Genomic DNA, 23,886 nt, shown 5'->3' with positions numbered 1-23,886 from the left:
ATTTCCTCTTATATTAACTTTTACAAATATTATACTTTTAAGAAATTAAAATTTTATCCATAATCATTTCACTTTATTTAAATACAAATGTATTTTATTTTCATAATTAATTTTTATTTTTTTACTCTTGTAAAATTTTAACAAATATTTAGATTATTAATAAATATTATCTTTATTTTCTATCAATTAAAACAACTTTTGTATTTGTCACCTCCATCAAATTATACTCAAACTTTTACAAATTTCATCTCCAAAATTATTTTAAATTGCCTCCTAATCCCTTAAATGAAAAATACTCAAATTATTCTCAAATCCTCTCAAATTCATCTATTTCTTATCTCCCAAATCTATCACCAAAGTGAATACATTTTAGGGTTCGTTTGTTGTTTTTTCTTCTTTTGCCACTATTAGATGTGAGCATGGAAGCAAGTATTGAAGCATGATGCCATTGATGCTACAAGATATTTTTCTTTATCAATTTAGTAATTTTATTTAGTTGTTTTAGATATATATTATTATTATTATGTTTATTTTTTATATATAATTTTATTAATATCATATAATATGTTTGAGATAATATGTTTTGCTTTATCAATCTTATAACATCTTATTTCATCATTTATAAGGTGCTAAAATTGAAACATTATTGTTAAAATTTTAAACTATTTTTTACAATTATTTTGTAAATTTAGTCTCTGATATAATTAGTGTGGCTAAATTTATGTTGATATTAATTATTTTTAATAAATAAATATTTGTATTAATGTTAGACTAATTAAAATAAATAAGATCATTGATATAGTTAACATTAATATTGTTTATTTTTAATTTTTAATATTTATTTAAATTACTGCTAATTAAGTTGACGTTAACTTATATATTAATAATTTATGTATTTTTTAACAATAATATAAAATGTATTTAAATTTAAGGCTTATAAATATCTCTACTGACAATTTTTCTCTCATTTTATATATAAATTCTTATATTTATTTTCTTCGTCCACCATATTTTATTGATTCATATTAATCTCTTTCACTTATAATGATTTCTTATATTATACACATCTCTTTCATTCACATTTATTTTCTTTATGCCTATAAAATTTTTTTGTATTTTATATTTGTTAAAAGTTGGAGGCATTATGTGAAAAAAAAATTAAAAATATATTGTCATTAATCTCAACTAAATTAATGAAAATTAAATTAAAAATAAATTTTATTTAACATTGGTTTAACTGAGGCTACATTAAATAATTTTTAAAACAAAATATATTAATGTCGACTTGATTCTACGTTAAATTATTTTAATTAAAAATTAATTTAAAAGTTTATTATATAAATTAATGTTAAGTCGATAGTATTCAATTTTTAAAAGCTCGACACTAATAAATTAATGTTTATAGTTTTAGAAATGAAAATCCAAGGTAAGCTTAAACTTCTGTTAAAGTTAAACATTTATTTTCTTGTAGTGAATGATTAAAATGTAAATTTAAAATATATTTGTCAAAAATTTTACAAAAACTTTGTAAATTTTACTAATTTATACTTTTGAATTATTTTATATATTTATATTTAAAAAATAGGAAAAGATATTAAAAACTATGATATTTCTCAAAGAATTTCATTTACAAGATTAGATTTCTCAGTCAACGAATATTTAAAGACAGTTTCAAGAATTAAAACAAATCTATACTTTATTATTTAAAGATGAAAAAAAGGTAAAAAATTAGGAAAAAACAATATCTTTCTATATTGATATTATATTTTTATGGTCATTATGATAAAACGATATGTAAAAAAATAAGAAGATAAATTTGTGGAATAGAGACCTCTCTTTTAAAAAAAGAAAAAAAAACAGATTAGGGAATAATATTTTACAATTTTAAATTTAATATCAAAATAATTAATCATATTAAGACTTAATTAATAATTTAATCTTTATATATAAATTCATTATTTGTTGTCTTATTTTTTTTATTCAATTGAATTTTCATATTTATTAAATAGAATCAATAATTCTTCTCTTAGATTAACGTGAATATCGTTTTGAAAGTGTAAATATATTAAAATCTTATTTATATTAGAACTTGTCTATTGTTTTTTCAACTCTTCCATCACCTTACTCCCACCTTATCAAGTTACTTTTTATGTTATGTAAGCAATTATGATTTAAATGTAATAAATTAGTTTGTATCCTTTTAATTTTTTAGATTTTCTTTATGATCTATTACTCCAAAGAGTATGCTTTCCAAGAAATCCAATATTAGATTATGCGATTGATTTATTCGTTATTTTTATTTTATTGCAATAGATACTTTTGACAAGTTTAGAATTTGTTCTGTAATTGATTGTCCTCACATGCAATCAATTATAACTGTTTCAGTTGAATTGGTTCGAGTGTCGATCGTCCTTTCTTGTTATGCTCTTTTTTTTAATGGGTTGTTGACTTGCAGAACACACTTCGCGCTCAAATCGGATATGTTTCATAAAGATGTTTATATTTTATTAGGATGAAAAAGATTATTGTACTTGACATTAGTTGTATTATTTATAGAGTTTGTGGCAATCAAGTCTATTCATTAGTTATCAGTATATTTTTGGGAATCAAACCCAATAATCAATAATTAATACAGTATATTTGTATAGCGTAAGGTAATCTGATTTATTAATACCTGATAATCATGAATGGCCATTAACTTCCGATCGGTATATTTCATATAGTACAATAACATAAAGTAACCCTTTTCTTTTAGCAAACTCGTATGTATTTTATTACGGAAAATATGTAATAATTGTAATTCTAAAATGCTTCTTTTAGCGAAAGAAACCCTCTTTAAAATATGGGTTAACTTAATTTTAATTTTGGAAAAGTCTTTCAATTTAATTGCCTTAAGTTTTTTTTTTCTTTGTAAAAAGATTTAACTAATGAATATGTTTGTCATAATATGTAAGAGTTAGTAACTTGTAAATCTTGAGCTGCCTTGTCTTGGTAAAGTTTGGATCTGCAGAAAAGGCCAGATGACCTTAAATACCTTGCTAAATTTTGTTTCTTATTTCAAAGACTTGACTTCTTTTCTATACAGCATACTGTTCATCTATTCATGAAATTTCTAACAAAGAGTAACAGAAAGGAATGACAAAGACTAACTTGTCTCGTGAGCCGTCCTTTTAAGGATTTGTTTTTCAATCTTCTATCTTTCAATGACCAAGACGCACTACCATACATTGAAATGATCATTTCCAACACATTTGTCTACAAGTTTATTTGTTATCTCCGCTCATAACCATGTTCTAAAAGAGAAATTAGTTGCCTTTATAATTGAGAACATCATTTTGATTCTTGTTCCATCAAGTTTTTGGTCATCTTGTTTGTAAAATCTCCTTCGTCATAATTATTATTATTTTCTTTTGCAATAGAAAAATGAGATGAATGCATTTATAATGAATAATCCAAATTGGTCTCGTGACTAAGAAAAATTTCAAAAATGGAATAATTTATTCCGTAAATTATAAAAATGAGATAATTAATTTAAAATTTGTAGTTCAAGAGTAAGTTTTTAAAAGTCTTAATAACCTTTTTAATTGAAGTTATCATAAGTATTGATAATTTTTTTATAAAATTATGAAAAGGTGAAACTGTTATTAGTTATGATGATTTTTTTTATAAATATGTTAAATGAAAGTTGTTAAGAGAGATGAGGAATTTCAATTTATATTATAAGTGGATAACTTTGATTTAGTTGAAAATAGTCACCAACATCTTATAAATTAAAGTGTTCATTTCTTTTAATGATTTTCTTTCCACGTATTCCAACCGACTTTAATTGGAAAATTGTTAAAACTCACGACAATTTTAATTGAAAAGTTATTATAAGATAATAATATTTTAACATTTTAACATTATTTACATGATTGATCCAAAATTGCTCCACAATAATAATAATAATCATAAATACCAATATGAACCAATTACAGAATGACACATAGATAATATTAAAATGTTGTTAAAAAAATATTTACAAAATATCATTATTCTTATTATAGCTCATGACGACTTAATTTTATATGTAAATTTTAAGTCAATCATTTCAATTTTGTAATTTACTCGTTTTTTAAAATTTTGCAGTGAAGACTGTGGTTGTACATGAAGAACTGTTTCCGTTATTTGTTTGTTACAAAAAGGTCCAAAAGTTGGTACAGAAGAATCTGTTTGCACGAGCTTGGTAGCATGTCGGTACTGAATTTCGAGGTGCCGGTTCTATAGCTGCCAGATAAAACAATGATCCAAAGCAAAGAATGTGAAAGAACTGATAAAGAACAGAATAGCAACTGTTTGATCTGTTACATTTTTGACAAAACCTTTAGCAATATAATTGATGTTAGTGGGGCATGTGGCAATTGGGAGAGAATGGTATACTATGCATTGGATTCTACGTAGCATAAGCAAAAGAGTAGGGAACGTTGATCCTCAGCAAGAGAATAATTACATAGCACAGACTTGGTATTGCAATGAAGAAAAGGCAGATGCATAGCCCCACATTCCACATTCCACGAATGACTGCTAACACTGTTTTTCACTTTTTCTCAGCCATTCCTTCCCATATTTTCCTAACAAAACACTTTACCTCCAACATCTTAACACGCTCATCTCTCATCTCTTTGCGCATGCATCTCAACCTTTTTTTCACCCTAAAGCAAACCAACCAAGTGCAAGTGCAATTGCAATATAATTATATCAAAAGAAGAGAACGCAAATTAACTCTTATTTTCTCCCAGTTTTCCAACATCTATATTCAACAATCTATGATACTATATGCTCCTCCCAAGGAATATCTTTGTTCTTAATTCATATGGCTTTTCAAGCAGGTTTTATGAAAACGTTTCTCAATCTTTTTCAACTGGGTTTCAAAGTTGAAGTGCATTTTAATAAATAGATTTTACAATTATGTAAAATTGAATCCAGGCAGTCACAGCAATACGTAAAAACACATTTAAAAACAAGGAAAATTATGTAAATTTTTATTGTCTTTCATTACAAATCTCTTCGTTGCAGCGAATATATTTTTTCATCTTTCCCTCCAAATCGCCCCTTACAAATATGCTTTGATTATCGGAATCAAACACAATAACACTCGTCTTTCTTTCCGTCATAAACAGTAAAACATTGGAAACACACGCTAAATCAATTTTAAGGAGGGCAGACTTCTCACATTAACCCATGTCATACAACTTGACGTAATCCACAATTCACATTGAGAAAAAAAAAGTTTATTAGACAAAAATATTTTTTATTAAAAAGTTTATAAGATCAAATATTCACAAAGTATTACGAATTAAGAATAGTCTATAAGTTTTCTTTTAATATAAATACTTTTAAGTTTTTTTTATTAAGTTAATATATTAATCTAACTAATGTTGTAACTTAATCACATTTATTAATCATACATTTTTTTAATTAAATTATGTAATTGTATTAAAATTTCTTATTGTTTTGAATTTTATAAAATTATATATATTTTTATTCAATTTTGATATATGAAAAATGCTTATGTTATATTAGCACTCTTTTATAAAAGATAATAACTTATTTTAACGTTTTTTTTTTTCAAAATCATCTTATTTTTAGGTTTAAACAAATTCAAAATATATTATACCTTTTAGCTTTTGAAANCTACGAAACCATCCGATTGGTTTTGCGTTCGAGCGGGTAAGTAGATTTTCCCTCTTTCCCTTCACTGTTCTTGTCCTAAGTTGTACCATTTTCTGATTTCCTGTGCCCTGTGTGATTTTGTCTTTCATTCTCGGTTTATTCCGACTCGAAGAGCTAAAGTCTAGCACCTATTTGGTGATTTATAGGTTCTGTACAGTTTCGCACGGTGTAGGGGGTACTGTTAGAGCATCTGTGAACTGTGTTGAGCAACCCACCAGGTAAGGGGAGCTAATTATTTTTGTATGAATTTATGTTATAAAAATATATGCATATGAATGTTGAACTGGTGTGCTCTTGTGAAACTATTTTATGACTTTTATTGTATTGGGTATTATAATTGAAATTGTGAAATTGTGCATGTTGTGATGTGATGAATTTAATTTGTTTTGAATGAGTTTGTTGGCTAAAATTGATCTTGTTGGAAGGTTGGGAGTAAGGGTTCTGTAATAGCATGTATGTAGGTATTAAATAGATGTACAGGTACTGTTTGAGGTTGCTGTGAGAGGAAGTGAAAATATTAAAATTAGGCATTTCAGATTTAGAGCATAAGAGAACAGTGTAGATAATTTAAATAAATTAATTGTTAATTATTGAGAGCCTTTCTTTGTTGGTAGGATAGAGGAACCTTAAAAACCTGAGTTGGTACATCCCTGATCATAGAGCAGCCCTGGCCTAGTCCAGTCAGTTGTGACTAGTCATATGTGTTGGCGTCGAAGGTGAGTTTGATGCGTTCAAACATCTGGGTCCTCTCCGGTGACCAATTGAAGTAAAGAAAGATCTCTACATGAAAATGAAATAAAACAAGTTGATTGTAGATGCATAAAGTTATCATGTGTTAATTTCTAGTCAATTATAATTTTAAAAAAATCTATCACTGTGTGTTTGGAATTCAAAGTAAGGATCCATATATAAATATATACATATATATTTAATATAATATATATTAATTTAATATAATATATATTATATATATATATATATATATATATATATAAAATAAAGTAAGGGTAGTTGTTTATTATATTGAAACGTGAGTGTTAATAAATAATTATATTACTTGTAGGTATGTATAAATTGATGCATTTTATGAGATGTTATGAATTAGTTGGAGTTGTTTGGTTCTTGGTATTGATTAACTTAGGTTTAATTGTGGAGATGTTATTTTTATAATTTGTAAGTGGTGAATGATGTATATTGTTGAGATTGTGTATATGTTGATTTTGGTAGAAAGTATATGATTATAAAGTGATGAAAGTATGATCCAAGTTGTAAATCAAGTTCCATCAGTGTAGGATCTCTTGGTGAGATCCTTAGTGTTTTAGAATGAAAGTAGGAGCTCAGTCTTAGGGGTCATTCTGAAACTCCAATGGCTAATCATACTCAAGTAGAGGGATTAATCCATGTGGTGAGGAGTAGCAGGAGGTCTTAGTCTTGGGGGCTTCCAGTATGCCTCAAGGCCCGGAACAGGCTAACCTCGTGAGTGTGGCAGGGTGGGGAACCCAAGTTTCATAAGTCACCACGAGTGCAGGACCCGTCATAGCTCGACTATCATTCTGAAGTCCGGACGAGTCAAGTCTAGAAGATAACATATTAGGATGTATGCCTTAAACTGCTTTGATTTAAATTAACTCTTGTATGTTATGTGCTTGATATGAGACATGCTTTTATATAATTAGCTCACCCTTGCTTGTTTGTGTGCTTGTTGTATGTATTTTCTTTTGCAATGATCATCCACTTGGATGTGAGCAGAGGAAGATGAGGTTTCTTTGGAGGTAACATTGGAGAGGAATGAAGATGATGCTGCAGCTTAGTCTCTCTAGGAATTCCATAGCTTTCCATGTTTCTGAACAATTCCAGTTCTTGTATTTTGAAGTACTTTAGTATACCTTGTTATATTTTAAGTTTCAAATTCTTGGCATATTTTGGAATACTCTAGTGCTTGAAGTTTTAATTTCTTAGTAAATTCCGGATTACTGTAATCCTATAATATTTTAAGTACATCTCTTAACTGCTTTCTAATATTATAATTTGGTGATGTCTATGCATATACATCTGCAATATATTTGGGATGTCACAATTTTAAATATTATTTTTATTTTCATTATTATTACTCTTATTTTAATTTTTTAATAAAACTATTATAAAAATATAAATTATATGTTAATAATTATTAAAATATAAATATAATAAATAATATTATAATTTTTATTTAAATTCAATATTTATTAAATTTTAAATAAAAAGAAAAGAGTTAACATATTCTACAGATTTTAATATCTGATAAACAAGATTTTAAAATTTGGTTTTTATTTAAAATTTAATAATTATTTAATTTATTTTAATATAATTTAATATATTTGAATATATTAAATCAAATTTATTATTATTGTTATTATTTATTTTTTAGCATTATTTTTATTATTTTATTTTTATTTTTATGTTTTTAATATAATTATTATTATAATATAAATTATATTTTAATAATTATTAAAATATAAAATTATATTAAATAATATTTAAATTTTAAATTAAATTAAATAATTAGTAAGGTGGTAAAGGTACTTTTAATAAGAGAAAAAAAATAAAAAAATATTTATTAAAGTTAAAGATGAAAGTTTTAAAAAGTTAAAAATAAACATGAAATGTTAGAAGATTAAAAATAAAATTTTTGAAAATACAGACATGTTAAAAGACGTAGATGAAACACCGTAAAAAAATATGTAATTTGGATCCAACATTAGTGAGTCGTAACTATAGTAAAAAAACACTTTAAAATCAACCTAGAGAAGAGACCCTCTGATTATTATTTATATTCTAATATAGTGATATAGATAAAATATCAAATAGAATTTTACTCCAAATAAAAGAATAGAGAACAACTCTGACACAGAAACAGCTCACAATTAATAACCCAGAATGACGTGTAAACATATAAAAAGAAATATTTATTTTTATACTTTTAAATAATTTGAAACGACATAATATAGTGTGGTAAAATAAAGAGATTTAGTTGACAATTAGCGTTATAGATATAGGGTTTTGATGAAAAGTTATGGGTATTAAACAACAAAATACTAATAATTATAAATCATAAAAAAGTTTACATTTTCCACTTCATCAAAATAAAATAAAAGTTATGGGTATTAAACAACAAAATACTAATAATTATAAATCATAAAAAAGTTTACATTTTCCACTTCATCAAAATAAAATAAAATAAAATAAAAGGATATAATAATTTTTATTTTTATTTTTTAGTATGATTAATTAAATTAAAATAAAGTATAAACTAACATTACATGTTCATAAATTAAATGTGCCGTAAACTTGAAGACATATATGACACTTGTTTATTTTTGGGGTTGTGAGTTATACCATTCACATGTAGATGACATGAGAAAAAGTTAAAGATGTCGAGTGTTAGTTAATGAATGTGTTTAATCTAAAATATTGTTGAAGAAAATTAAACCATTTAGGAAGAATGACTGAGCTATTTCAATGACATTTAAATTAACTGCTATTAACTCACTAAGTACCCTTTTTAACTGGACTTGATTTTATCTATGGTGTTTTCAAGCGAACACAGTACGTGCATTCTCCAAAAGCAATCCAAGTACCTCTTTTTGTCTGACTGTGATGCAAACTCCACTGATATGACACCCTACTATTGCGTACATCACTACCCAGGCCCTGATGTTATAAAATTATCATGTAATTAAGAAAACAAAACCATTGCTAAAATCATACACAGAGGCATAATAACACACTATTTAGATCAATCACAACTCAAATTCTTTTGTTAAGGAACTGCTTGAGGAGTAGTTTTACTTATAGTTGAACATGAGACGACGGAAAGGGATATGGGTATCGACTAGGGGTGGAAAATCGAAAATTTTAAACTAGAGAAAGAAAATAACTTGTCAATTAAGATATTTTGGATTTTGAGAGCAAAAAAAAGGAAGAGGAGTTCAACAGAAGTGCGGGAGGGACTTTGATTGAATACAGTTATAAAATTGTTATTGTGAATGTAACAATAATATCTGTCAATATATATAAGAAAAAAGAAATCAATCTTAGACTACTATCAAGGCTACAATCAGGTAATTGACATCCACAAATCACAATTTGTCAAATTTATCAACTAACACAATGATAATGATAAGATATGAAACCTACGATCAAAATCACTTTCTCAGTCTCAATCGTGGACTATTTCCAATATCCACAATGTATCTATCATTATTTGTTTTCCCAACATTTATAAAGGGTAATTCTACTTTAGAAGGTTCTCTATGGTAGACAGGATGTCTCATTTACTTGTGCCAAATCTCAAGCTAACTTTCTGTATTGAACTGATAAGTCTTTATGTCACTTACACCATGAAACCAATAGAGTTCATCTTTCCGTTCACCCACTCCAATTAGCATCCTCGAAATATAGTTCTACATTGCACAAAACCTATCAGTAAAATGCACTATACATTTTGATTCATCTATCAATTGTGATACTGAAATCAAATTGTAATTCAACTTTACAACATATAGAAAATTTCCAAGTTTCAATCCTCCATTAAGGAAAACTAATCCTTCTTTGTTTGCCATAACTAATTCACCATTTAGCAATTCCACAAGGCACCCTTCCAAAGCTCGACTCTCCCACAAGTTATCTAACGTTCTTGTTATATGGTTAGAGGCACCACCGTCAACAATCTACAACTTACATGCTTTCTTACCGGTCATTGTTTCACTTGCATTTGCCTTTTGAGAATTCAACATGGTTGCCAAGATCTGTCACTACTCATTACGCAGTCCCACTACTTCTGGTTTTTTAGTGTCTGGCTTCGTATGAGTCTCATATATGAAACCCCCTTTTCTTTGAGCCTACAAAGAGATCTTCATTACCTTACCCAATTCCTTGTAGTTTTCTCCTTTTAGTTGCCCCTGTGTAATCATATTTCTATGATTATCACTCTCACTCAGATCGTAGGGCGATGATGGTTTCTTCACTGTCTCGATTTCAATATTCTATCTTTTCTTTGCCTTTTCAACAATGTAGCTACGTTATGAGAGAATGAGATATCAGAAATTTAGCTCTAATTCCATGCCAAATTGTATACAAAGTATGATCTTTCATTGATTATAAAATGTTAATATATACACTGAAAAGAAAATCAATCTTAGATTACAATCACGTAATTGACAATGACATCCACAAACCACAATTTGTCAAATTTGTCCACTAATAAAAGAAACATAATAATAATGGTAAGATATGAGACCTTCAAATAAGATTTTATTTTTATTTGATAGAAAAACAAATATAAAACGATTAAGATATTTTTTAAAAATATATAGAAAAAAAATGTTTTCAAAATATAGTAAGATTTTATAAATTTTACTTGAAAATTTATTTTCAATTACTTTCAAATCCCTTAAAATAATAATACACTTTACTTTCAAATTTATTTAATTGCTTTTCTTTAAATCCTTTGTCAAAAAAGAAAAAAAAAGAAAAGAAAAAGAAGAACACGGTTCATTTTTTTTTTTCAACTACTTTCATCTACCAACCGAGAATATAATGGCAATAGGCAAGTTGATGGTAGGAAATGGTTCCATGTCTATTTTGTTGAAGTCCTCTTTCCCACGTAATGTATTCTTTCTGTTCAATTTAAGAGTTAACTTTACCTTGTTTTCATGCTACCATAAACAATCAAACATTTATTTTCTGCATGAAATATAAATGATTTTTGTTTATTTTTTGTGACCATTATTGAAAATCTGTAACTAAATAATATTATCACTCGTATTTTCGACTAAAAGATAACGAAACAAATGCTGACAGCTGTGATGTGGTAAACATCATGGGAAGCCATATGCACGAATAATGACAAAACATCATTTGCAAACAATGACGGATATATATTGGAACATTAGTGTTACCCAATTATTATTATTATTATATTATTATTATTATTTAAATCGAAACTTTTGTCTGCTCTTAATTCGGTTTTGATTTTTTTGTTACCTTTTACCATTTTGGTTTTCCTATTTCAAAGCCAAGCATAAACAATGTGTCCACAAAGAGAAATGTGGCTTATACTTTCTTGCTTTAAAGGGCAACATTCCACAACAATTATTGATACATCATTCAAAAAATTTATTTGTAATGTGTAAAATATGTTAAATTTTGCTCTTACCCAGAGTCAATAATTGTATCTAAATATTGTCAGTTTCGCAATCTTATATTTCTTTTATCGTAATTTTATCCTTAAAAAAATCTTAATAAATTAAAAGAAATATATATATATATATATATATAATGTTTTTAATATTAAAATAATTTTTTTTATCAAGATACAAATTTTTGGGTATTATTTTTCAATAAAATATATATTTTACCAAGTTAATCTATATAATAAGATAAAAGTTTACATTTAAATGTCCGAATAAGTTATAGAAGTGAATTTTTGAAATATAAAATAGCAAAAAAAACATCTAAGAAACTATATAATAATAGCTTATAAACTGTCCTAATCCATTACAAGCTTCAGTAGTTTCCAATATACTGGACTAAAATAGTTCTTTAATTCAAATTTCGTAAATTAATTGAGCTAAGGCCAACAGACATATCTTTCATATAAACTGTTCCCGAATTGACACATCTACGTTATATAAGGGAAGTTTCAATTGAGATGAAAATCAACTGAAAATTACATTTGTGGTTTGTTGATGAAGACATGGACGACCAAGATTCCATCAGAAACAAAATCTTAAATAAAAATTAAATATAAGTGTTTGGATAATCTCATCAAAAGATTTCAACTAATTAAGTTAGTACCTACATTATTTATCAATAGCAATTAATTAGCTGAATGTATCATGTGATTGCCACGACTAAGATGAATAATTTGATAGGTGTCATGATATTATAGGGCGTATAAGAATTTCCCGCCCTTAGCACTGTGGGGCCCGCACTTGCTTTCCCTGCTTTTAATATTAGGTACATTTTGCATTTTTAATTCCAAGAATACCCTCACAACCTCCATATTATTATCAAATTAAACTTCTATTATAATAATAGTAACCCTCAGCTAATTTATACTGTTAGTATGTTTTTTATCTCAGTTGTAATTTTGATAATGTATTTTTACAAAATATATAATTTGGTTTTAAAATTATTTTTTATAATTTATTACGCATATCTTAATAATTTTATTATTTTGATTCAGACTTAATTTTTAGTTTCAAAATATATCAAATCAATAATAAATTGAGCATGGTAACGGGTTTTTATAATTGCTATCCTTCTCAATATTGTAAAAAAAGTACGATTATAATAATACGTCTGTGTATGATATTAAAAATAACATTATTATGGATAGATAATTAAATTAAAAGTGAAACTATTCATATACATTTAAAAATTAAAAGGCTAAAATTATGTACAAAATATACCGAAATTATAAATAAAGGAAATGAATTTGATTAATATGATAGAAGAGCAAAATAATATTTAAACTAATTTTCAATAAAACTTTTGTATGACTTTTTCATGGCTGATTATCACTCTATGATTGTTGAATTACGTCTAGTGTTGTCAAAATGGATTAGAATTTGCAAGCCAATCCAGTCTATCATAGATTCAGACTGGATTGAGTTTAAAAAAATGTCATTTTTTTACACGGGTCAATTTTCAATCTGATCCACTTAAAACTCAGCTCATCCGAATTGAACCCGTGATGAGTCGGGTTGACTCACCAACCCACTTAATTTAATTTAATTATTTATTAATTTATATTTTAATATTATTCGTTAACATTTTTTTTATTGTGTTGCAGATGTGATAAAAAAAATATGTTTTCTAGAGAGAAAAATTCATGGATTTATCTAGACTCTAATATTATAAATGGATAAGTGACATAAGTATTCAATTTTAAAAACTTATTTGTTTGTTCTGCTTGCTTTTGAATTACATTTGGATTGTTTGGTACTATTTTTATTTAGAATTGTCTTTTAGAGTTTAACATCATTTTAGAGTGAAATTTATTTAAATTTGAATTACAAAAAAATTTAACTTTTTTTAGATTTGAAAAAAAAAATGTAATTAAGTGAATCAACCCGTTTAACCCACCAATATGTAGTGAGTCGGATCGGGTTCAAATATTTTTGGTTCGCTAATAAATAAGTCGGGTTAGGTTGACTCACTAAGTGACCAACCCGTGATAGATCGGATCGAGTCAAGCCGAGTTATCTGTTTTGACAACAATACCTATAGATAAGGTTGAACACAGTTAACTTAAATACTATAAATTGTAATTTATCTATACTGTCTTATACTTTAAAAAACTAAACTATTTATACTAAAAACTAATTAATTTGTTTAGTAGTTCAGTTTTAATATAAATTATTTTGTTACGAACGAGTTTCATAATTTTAAAACATGTTATATATGATTTTTTTAGACTTTGTTTTAGGAGTTTTCATCTTCAGTTCGTCTGATTGAAGAATTGAAACTATAGGATTGATCGTGAGAGCGAGCTCTTCAATTTAGACCAATCAGTTTATCAGATAAGTTCATTGTTTGCTTCTTTTTTGGTCTCTGTGTTAAAATTTCAAGTATGAGTTTAAGCCCCACATTGGATAGAAATGAGAAAATAGAGCAGTATATAAAAGTGAAGACCCATTAATTCGTTTCCTTAAGGTTTTGGGTAGAGGGTGATGTCAATCTCTTATGTGGTTAAATTCAGGTCTCATTGATGTTGTATCTCTCCGGTGAACCTCCTTCACCATAAACCCAACAAGTGTTTTTAGAGCCAAGTGGAGTGTCACATTGAATAAAAATGAGAAAGTAGAGCAGTATATAAAGATGAAGACTCATTAACCCATTACCTTAAGGTTTTGGGTAAAGAGTAGTGTCAATCCCTTATGTGGTTGGACCCAAGTCTCATTGAAGTTCTCCTCATCCTTTCCTGTGCTTGTGGAGCTATTTTAGGCTTTCTATAATGGTTTGATTTTCCATAAGGCAAGGAATCTAAATACCATTATTCTTAAGTTTTAATATGGTTAGAATTGTGTGTGCATGTTTGATGGTTTGTGATTGATTGAAATTATTATTTTAGTTGATTGAAGCACTGTTAAAATCTGTTTTGAGTTCACGATAATGTGTTGCTTGACACTTTTATTTTGGTCTATAATTGGTAGTATGTTGTATGGATTTTATGTTGGAACTAATGGTTGAAAGTAAGCATGTGTTGTTTGTTTGTAATTGATGAAATTAGAGTCTTGGTTAGTTGAAATTCTGTTAGAATAATATGAAGGTGTGATGTTACAAATTGTCTAGAATTGCGATTATGACAAGTGAATTTTTATAGAGATTGATTTTTTTAATGAACTTGATGTTAGTGGTCAAAGTTTGTACAATTTAAGATTTAGGTAGCTACTTGTATTGCTAAAATTGGTCATTTTGGTATGTTGAGTTGTTGTTGTGTTTGTTGTACGCTTGTTTTGATTGAAATTGATGTTGAATTGGAAGAATCAAGGAATTGACCATTTGATCGAATTGGTATTCAATATGATACTTAAACCTATTTTAGAACCCTTCATTGAGTCAAGAATGTCAAATTGGTCATCTGAATATGTCCATGGTTACCCAAAAGCATTTGGATGAAATTATATTTTCTGATGTGGCATTAAGGGTAACTAATATGCAGTTGAGCGCCACTAATATGTCGCTGAGCAATGGCCATCCAGTGACACTTGGTTTTGGCATTTGTATGCAGGGCGTTGAGTGACGGTGTACTTGTATTTCTGTGTTCTCTCTATTCTGGATTATTTTGAACTTTTCGTGATATTGATTTAATGTATATTTAAATGGAAATATTGATGCTTTATGGATTTTAAATATGAATGTAAGTATGGTTAAAGTATAATGGTAAACATGTATGATGCTCGTTTATGTGTGATATTATGATGATGAATGTGTTATTAGTGGTGAATATGGTATATGTGTTTGATGTAATTCCATGAATCTAGTGGAGAGATTTTATGGGGGTGTTGATGTAGAGGCTCCCAAATGGGGGATGATGCTGACACTCTTAATAACCATCCAGTCTAAAGTAGAGAGGATGGGGTATATCGTGAAGAATAGTAGGAGGACCTTAGTATAGTGGTTGTTTCTTGGCTATATGTTTGATAAATTAACATTTGTGTGTGGTAGTTTGATGGTATGGTAGTTTGATATGGGTGAGTTGTTTCACCATATTCGGGTGTAGGTCCCCTAAGAGCTCGATATGAATACATGTATCCGGATAGTCAAGTCTATAATGAATGATTGTATGTCTTAGGATTCATTGATTTATTTGTGTTATATGATTAATTCTATAAAAGTGATATATGATTAATTTTGGTACATTAGCTTATCATTTTCTTTCTGTTTGTTTGTCTGTGTGTTTCTTCTTGTTTGCGATGATCACCTTAATGGTATGAGTAGATGAAAATGTTCCCATTGATCCAGTGCAGGATATAAGAAAGTGAGTTTAAGCCTAACTCAACCCCACAAAACCGGCTTGTAAGGTGAGGTTTGCACCTCACTTATATTATAATTTGGCCTTATCTCTAGTCGATGTGGAACTTTCAACACCCCCATTTCACGCCGAGGTATAGACATCTCGTGCGTGATAGTAGAAATTGGGTGGTCTGATAACGGCCCAATAGTGGGTGAAATAGAAGAATAGAATGCCCACTTAGAACTCGCTAGGATAGGCTCTAACCATGGCTCTGATACCATATTAGAAAGTGGGTTTTTAAGCCTAACTCAACCCCCACAAAACCGGCTTGTAAGGTGAGGTTTACACCTCACTTATATATATATTATAATTTGTTCTTATCTCTAGTCGATGTGGGACTTCCAACACACCCCCTTCACGCTGAGGTATAGACATCTCGTGCGTGATAGTAGAAATTGGATGGTCCGATAATGGTCCGATAGCGGGTGGAATAGAAGAATAGAATGCCCATTAGAACTCGCTAGAAAAAAAAATACAGGACGATAATAATGTTGTTGAAGCTTAGATATAGACAATTTTCGCTTTCTATTTCATCAGTCTTGGAAATCAATATTACGTTTTTGTTTTCAATTTAATATAACTCTTAAAAGGTTTAAAATCTTGGTTTTTGTTTTCAGTTTAATACAACTCTTAAAAGATTTTAAATCTTGGTATTGGTATGAATGTATATTTGATGTTATGGTTATGTATAAGATCATTGTAATAACTTTATAAATATATGTCTTTGGAGCTATCTACCTTTTGAACCTATACGTGTGACGACTCTTTTTATAGATGTATACTATTAAAATGAGATGTTAGGACATGTATTTGATACAATTCATTAATTATTTATTAGATGTATTTTTATCAATTTTCTTAATTTTGAATCATTTTAAATTAATAATGAATTATCTATAATAAATCTAAGATATAGTTCATATGTAAAAGTATGTATTCACTATAAAACTGATTGTAATTTACATACTAAAAAATATTTATTTATTATTAAAAATAACTATATAAAATAAATATTTATTTTGGACTAATATTCAATATATTTTTTATTTTTAAAATGTTATCATTCTCGTTAAATGAATACACATTCCTTATCCTAATATTATTAATCCTTTCTATTGTTGATTTTTTAAATATACTGCTACATTTTCATTTTAAAATTAATTTCTTTTAATAACTACTTTGTCATTTAATTCGATTAATACACCTTAATATTACATATGATCGTTTAATTTAATTTATTTATTTTTTAATATTGTTTTATCAAAATGTTTATTTAGTACAATATAAATTTGGTTATATATAATCAAATATTTGTCTTACCTTAAATAATTGCCTTTGGGTTGGTGGAAGGGCATTTATGAAAAAGTGTAAAAGATGTATAGAAATTCACTTTATGGTAACCTACACTGCAGAGAAACTCACGCCTACGTGGCAATTCACGTCAACTGTGGTTTTGGATTTTCTTCTCTCTCCATTTTGCTTTCACTCTCTATTTATTTCCTCTCTCTCTCCTTTACTTTGTTTTCTCTGTCAATAAACCTCTTTTCTCCTTCTCTTACACACTCTGACTTTCGGTTTCAGCTTCTTTTTTTTCTTTTCACTATTTTTGTCTGCTTCACATTTTGCAATTTTCAGACCGAAGCAGAAAATAGTTCGCACAACATTGTTAGGTCAGTGCATTTCGCGGGCCCCCTTTTAGATCCGTTCACATTTCTATTCCTGTATTTCTAGATTTTTTATTTTATTCTTGAATCTGCTGCAGGTGTTGTTTATGGAATTTTAGATTATATTAGTTGATGTTGGTTGGTACGCAGTGTGATAATTTTTTTAGAGATTATGTTTGCTTCTTAATTTATTGTTTTTCTCTATGGTTTAGATGGTTTCATTGTGTTTCTGTTACTTTTTTCTAAGTTATTGTGATGGGATGAGAAAGATCATAGTAAGATCATAGTGTTGTGTTTATGATTAATCTAGTTTAAGTAGGTGACTGGATTTTGGAAATTTTTCTTATACTAATTTGTATTTTTAAAGTATTTGAATTGGTTCAGAGAATTTGTTTTTTGCAGCCAGGGAAAAGGGCAGGGGACAGGATGGATTTTTTATTAACTCGTTAATTTTATACTGCACGTGTTCCATTTGTTGGATTCAGATTCCACTTTATTTGTTCCGCAGGCTTTTGAGTCTTCTGATGGCAAGTGATTCTTTTGTGATTTCCAATGGCAATGGCAAGTCAGAGCCTCCTCCACAGAGGAGTTACCAAGCAGTAGTAATTGCCACCAGAGATATGGGCATTTCTAAGGATGGAAAATTGCCCTGGATGTTACCCGCTGATCTCAAATTTTTTGATGAGATCACTACTATAACATCTGATCCGGGGAAGAAGAATGCCGTTGTGATGGGTAGAAAAACATGGGAGAGTATCCCTCCTGAGAATAGGCCTCTTCCTGGTCGCCTTAACGTTGTTCTGACTCGCTCGGGTAGCTTTGATATTGCAACTGCAGAGAATGTTGTGATATGTGGAAGTGTGTCTTCTGCTATGGAACTTTTGGCTGCTTCTCCATACTGCCTGTCAATTGAGAAAGTATTTCTTACAGGAGGTGGTGAGATATTCAGGTATATTTATATTTTAGTTACCTTCCTGCTTCTTTCCTTTTGTAATCATAGTAAGTTTTTTTTTACCGATGTAGCTGATAATTGTTATGTACAGAGAGGCTCTTAATGCACCTGGATGCGAAGCTGCTCATATTACAGAAGTTGAGGCAAGCATTGAGTGTGACACTTTTATGCCTCGAGTTGATACCTCTCTATTCCAGCCATGGTATTCATCATTTCCTTTGGTGGAAGACAACCTCCGCTATTCTTTCACCACTTATGTGCGTGTTAGGAGTTCTCCGGCTGAGTCCCTAGGTCAAAATGCTGATCCAGTTTTTGATAATGGTTCAGACTCTTTAAATTTTGAGGTCAATAAATTTTCTTTTCTTCCAAAATTCATTTATGAGAGACATGAGGAATTTAAGTATCTAAGTTTGGTTCGAGAAATTATTTCTGAAGGCACAATTAAGGATGATAGGACAGGGACTGGTACCTTGTCGAAATTTGGCTGCCAGGTAACATCTCGATTGCTCTGTTCAGCAGTTGCAATGATTTATATGTATGCTTACACCTTCTCTATAATTCCACAGATGAGGTTTAATCTGCGCAGAAACTTTCCGCTTATAACAACCAAAGTGTGTATGAATTTGTATAAACTACTGCATAGTAATTTCTTATTTTTCTTGTTTCGTTTCCTTATGTTATTTTGATGTAATTGTTGTTTGTTTTGTCACTTTTAAAGTTTATGAAGACTGAAGAAGAATATATATTGTACTTCATGATATAAAAGTTGACATGATTTCTTAATTTGGTTCCTAGAAAGTATTTTGGCGAGGGGTTGTTGAGGAGCTTCTTTGGTTTATCAGCGGCTCAACAAGCGCCAAGGTAATGATATCTGTACCAATCTTTTCCGCGCAGACGTGCTTACATGCCCTTTTCTAGTTATGTTACTGTTCACAAAGTCGCCTGCACGAACCAAATATTGGGGAACTAGGTTGGTTTACACACATGGGAAGCTTTGTAGTCTCCTACCCAACTCATTATTCCCCCCCTCTTCCCTTTTCAAAATTTTAATCAACTTATACATTGTTGTGTTGTGAATCAAATGATATATGTTGGATCCTTATTAATCTGTGCACTGATGACTAAGATATCAATACCTTTTATGTTCAACGATTTTTTAGTGACTAAATGTCGTGATAAAGCGGGGCTTTCGAGAATTTGTAGGCTGGCTTTACATTAGTTGGCTCTATAATAAATGCCTATGTTCATGAAATTGGGGGCTTGACATTAGTTGACTCTAATTTTGATAATAAATTCTTATGTCCATAAAGTTGGCATTATCGTGAATTAGGAAGTGAGTTTAAGAGGCAATTAATCTTTACAAAACTAGTTTATAAAGTGAGGATTGTCTCTATTTATATTAATTGACCATATTTTTAGTCGCTATATACACTGAAGTTTTTTTAAAATCTATTTGCAATGGTTAAAATATTATCATGAAAGGGTTTCATGATGACATGACTAGCACCTTTTCATTATTAATATTGAATAATTTTACCAAAATACATGCCTCAATAATATAGCTTAATAGCTTCCTGCTAACAATTTTTAGTTATTTTTCCAAACATAGCTAGAGTATAAAAAGCTGCTGAACCAAAATTCAATTAAATCACTGTGTTCTGCGTGAAGGCATATTAGTGGTTTACAAGAATGTCTCGCTGGTTCATTAGATACGACCAGAGTGAATTTTATTCTGAAATCATTTTGTATTGACAGGTGCTGCAAGAAAAAGACATTCATATCTGGGATGGCAATGCATCTAGAGAATACCTTGATAGGCAAGAATGACCTACTAATTTTTGTAGGAACTACAATTTTTTCTTCTCTGTGCATTTGTTAACTGGATTTACAATTTATATACAGCATTGGTTTGAGAGAAAGGGAGGAGGGTGACTTAGGACCTGTTTATGGGTTTCAGTGGAGGCACTTTGGAGCCAAGTAGGTGGATGTACCTTTATTTTATATGTCATTAGGCATCATTTTGTGGCCTTGCTTAGTTCCTTATTTTCCATCTTACATTTTACAGGTATACTGACATGCATGCTGACTACTCTGGCCAAGGATTTGATCAGCTTCTGGATGTTATTAACAAGATAAAGCATAACCCTGATGATCGACGGATCATTCTTTCAGCTTGGAATCCATCTGATCTTAAATTGATGGCACTTCCCCCCTGCCACATGTTTGCGCAGGTCTGCAGCTATATTTGGGTTTATCTTGGAATAACTATCTCTTTCTCTCGTTCTGCTTTCATAAAGTTTTGTCAACAAAAAATTCCTGCAGTTTTACGTAGCAAATGGGGAATTGTCGTGTCAAATGTATCAGCGATCTGCGGACATGGGCCTGGGGGTGCCATTTAATATTGCATCTTATGCTCTCCTGACATGCATGATTGCTCATGTTTGTGGTAAGCAAATTATGTCAGTGTTACAGACTTAAATTTGTTCTCAGACGTACATGGCATCTTAATTCCTTTTCATGATACAGATTGGTCATTATTTGATTTTAAATGACTTTAAGCTGATTAATGGGTTATGATTCACAAAGATTTTATATTATTATGATTAGCATACTTTTTGTATGGAATGGCAAAATAGTCCTTTTGGATGCCAATAATCAGATTCTCTGAAAAATTAGAATGCCCTTAAAAAGAAAGATATAGGTTTGGGTGTGTTCTGTTTCACCGTTTAAAGTTTGGGTGTGGCTCTGATGTTTTTGGGTTGTAATCTTACGTAGAGAGATACAGCTTTTATATTAAAATAAAATTGAAATCAGATATCGGACTGATCTAACCATATCATATCCTGTTCTTGTCAGACCTTGTTCCGGGTGATTTTAGTCATGTTATCGGGGATGCACATGTTTACCGCAATCATGTGAGACCTTTGCAGGAACAGCTTCAGAATCAACCAAAACCTTTTCCGGTAGGTGTAAATGTTAAAAAAACATTTGCTTAACGTAGATGCCCACAAAATATTTACAATTATGCACTCGTATAAACTGCCTTTTCCTTGTTGATTGCCTATACCTCAATTCAGATTTTGAAGATAAACCCAAAGAAGAAAGATATAGATTCCTTTGTTGCTGCCGATTTCAAGCTCATTGGATATGACTCTCACAAGAAGATAGAAATGAAGATGGCTGTTTAGGGATCTTGTAAGACTCTCACACCCTGCTTCTATGCTTTCTGAAATGGGGCAAATAATATATATATATATATATATATATATATATATATTATATTTGCTTGATTTTATTTATGTAAGGAATTTTTATAATATCTGGTTGACATTTGCACCTGTGGCAAACAGAAAAAACAGCTGATCAGGATTCATATTGAACTAGTTTTGACTGGCTGACTGTAAAAATTCTGCTCTTCAAATAAAATGAAAATTGAAATAAAATTGGCTTTTCAAAATTGTTTATTACACGACATAAAAATTTGAAAATCAATTTCACTAGTAATTTTCTGAATTTAAAGGTACACTCTGAAAGTACGTTATTAATTTCTTTTTCTCAAATTTACAGAGAATGAGTCGGTAGTGCTTTACATTCACTTGATATTGTGTTTCATAAGTTGGTCATCAAACTGAAACATGGTATTTTCATTGTTTCAAGTATAACCATAGGACCTATATATTAAATTTATGGACGAATAAAAGAATATCGCTGGATATACTTCAAGCTTTGCTTGTTACTACTGGGAATCCTTTAGGTCCACATGTCTCGTGGCTCTAAGGTGATTTAGGTTGAGGGTTTTTTCATTTCTTTTCCATTTTCCTCGTATACTTTTGACTTTTGAGAATTTTTTGTATGTATTGTGTTGGCCATTTTATTATGATTCTTTACCTCCCCTGGCCACAGTAAAAAAAAAGGAGGAAAGAAGTGCCGGAATCACTGGGATGTAGCATTGCTACATCTTTTTTCTGGCTTTGTTTAATCTTTTGACACTCTTCGTTGTTTCTTATTTTTGTTGCTTCTGTATGTTGTCCTTGCCAATTTCCCGCTGTGATTTGGAGCTATCAGCGCAGAAATGAGTAAAGGATGGATTCAAAAAATACATATATGTATCAAAACTCAAAGGTGTCAAATATTTATATCTTACCAGCTTTTCTGAATTATCCATGCATGTCTGGGTGCTGCTGCTCTTTTCTTTATGTAAATATTAGAGTCTCCACAGTCCACCCGTTTTGGATCTTTGGTGACTCAAATGCTAAATTTGCACAAGATTATAGAATAAATAAGAGCAAAGACTTTATTTATATTTGTGATGTTTAAGATCTTTATTAAAGTATCTTGATATTGCATAAAATCTAAAATCTGAAGTTAATTTTTTTTTATCTCGAGCAATCTTTCATTTAACAAGTTAAAAAAGTTATTAATGTGAGATCTCCTAAGTTTTTTATGTTGGAGTAAAAATTACCATAAAATGTTAGAAGTGATGTTACCTAAAATAAATTAAGATTAAAATTTAACGAAACATCAAAAATATCTTAGTATGTATTTCTTATTCTTTTATTTTAAAGTTGAGTTGAGTTAATTTCGAATGTGATTGAAATGTGTGCATTATAAGTTTTAGATGCGTAAAAGTTTGACTTATGTAAAATCAAACTAGTAGTTGAACTGTTTTGTTAATCATGGACTGTAAGGTTATGCAATTAGTAAATAAAGTTTTTGCAAGAAATTACAGTGAGTATTTTTAACTAACGTTAGCATTTATTAATACAAATTTATATTTATATACTAAAATTGTACATTGAATCATTACTATATAAGTTTATTTTTATAAAATTGTATTTAAATTAAATACTTTTTAAATATATAAATTATGACAAACTAGAGTCGACGAATTTGACGAATTAGAGTAGTTCATTAGTTCATATGTTCTATTACATGATTATGTACAAGATATTTCACCAATTCCTTTAGGTTATAACCGGCCTTTTTACGAGTCA

General features: G+C 29.1%; 1 protein-coding gene and 1 long non-coding RNA gene across 5 annotated transcripts; both read left to right on the top strand.

The window, feature by feature from the left end:
• Positions 1 to 5,675: 5,675 nt before the first annotated feature.
• Positions 5,676 to 7,691, top strand: LOC148206873 (uncharacterized). The gene is made up of 3 exons (XR_015786953.1): positions 5,676 to 5,709; positions 5,859 to 5,930; positions 7,462 to 7,691. It is a non-coding gene; the product is annotated as an uncharacterized LOC148206873 (long non-coding RNA).
• Positions 7,692 to 17,821: 10,130 nt separating this feature from the next.
• LOC148206872 (bifunctional dihydrofolate reductase-thymidylate synthase-like) lies at positions 17,822 to 23,195 on the top strand. Of its 4 annotated transcripts, none has more exons than XM_088104866.1 (12): positions 17,822 to 17,946; positions 18,449 to 18,889; positions 18,984 to 19,383; positions 19,459 to 19,503; positions 19,688 to 19,753; positions 20,648 to 20,709; positions 20,795 to 20,869; positions 20,958 to 21,123; positions 21,215 to 21,338; positions 21,749 to 21,855; positions 21,970 to 22,087; positions 22,958 to 23,195. In XM_088104866.1, exons 2-11 carry the CDS (start codon positions 18,465 to 18,467, stop codon positions 22,078 to 22,080), a joined length of 1,581 nt encoding a protein of 526 aa, XP_087960992.1. In that variant the 5' UTR covers positions 17,822 to 17,946; positions 18,449 to 18,464; the 3' UTR covers positions 22,081 to 22,087; positions 22,958 to 23,195. The 4 variants fall into 4 exon arrangements, with proteins under 4 accessions (XP_087960992.1, XP_087960994.1, XP_087960993.1 ...); XM_088104868.1 differs by having other exon boundaries at positions 22,951 to 23,195; XM_088104867.1 differs by having other exon boundaries at positions 22,550 to 23,195.
• Positions 23,196 to 23,886: the final 691 nt, after the last annotated feature.

This window comes from Vigna umbellata, chromosome 1 (assembly GCF_029865625.1).
Source record: "Vigna umbellata cultivar VRB3 chromosome 1, Vumbellata_1.0, whole genome shotgun sequence".
In the NCBI taxonomy this organism is placed as follows: Eukaryota; Viridiplantae; Streptophyta; class Magnoliopsida; order Fabales; family Fabaceae; genus Vigna; species Vigna umbellata.
Note: the sequence above shows the minus strand (reverse complement) of the source record. Positions and strands in the feature narration are given on the sequence as shown.

Coding starts and splice junctions, on each gene's coding strand:
- LOC148206872 (XM_088104866.1), top strand. CDS start 18,465: ATGGCAAGTGATTCTTTTGTGATTTCCAATGGCAATGGCAAGTCAGAG. Junction 19,504..19,687: donor TTCCGCTTATAACAACCAAA/GTGTGTATGAAT, acceptor TTTGGTTCCTAG/AAAGTATTTTGGCGAGGGGT. Junction 20,710..20,794: donor TCTAGAGAATACCTTGATAG/GCAAGAATGACC, acceptor ATTTATATACAG/CATTGGTTTGAGAGAAAGGG.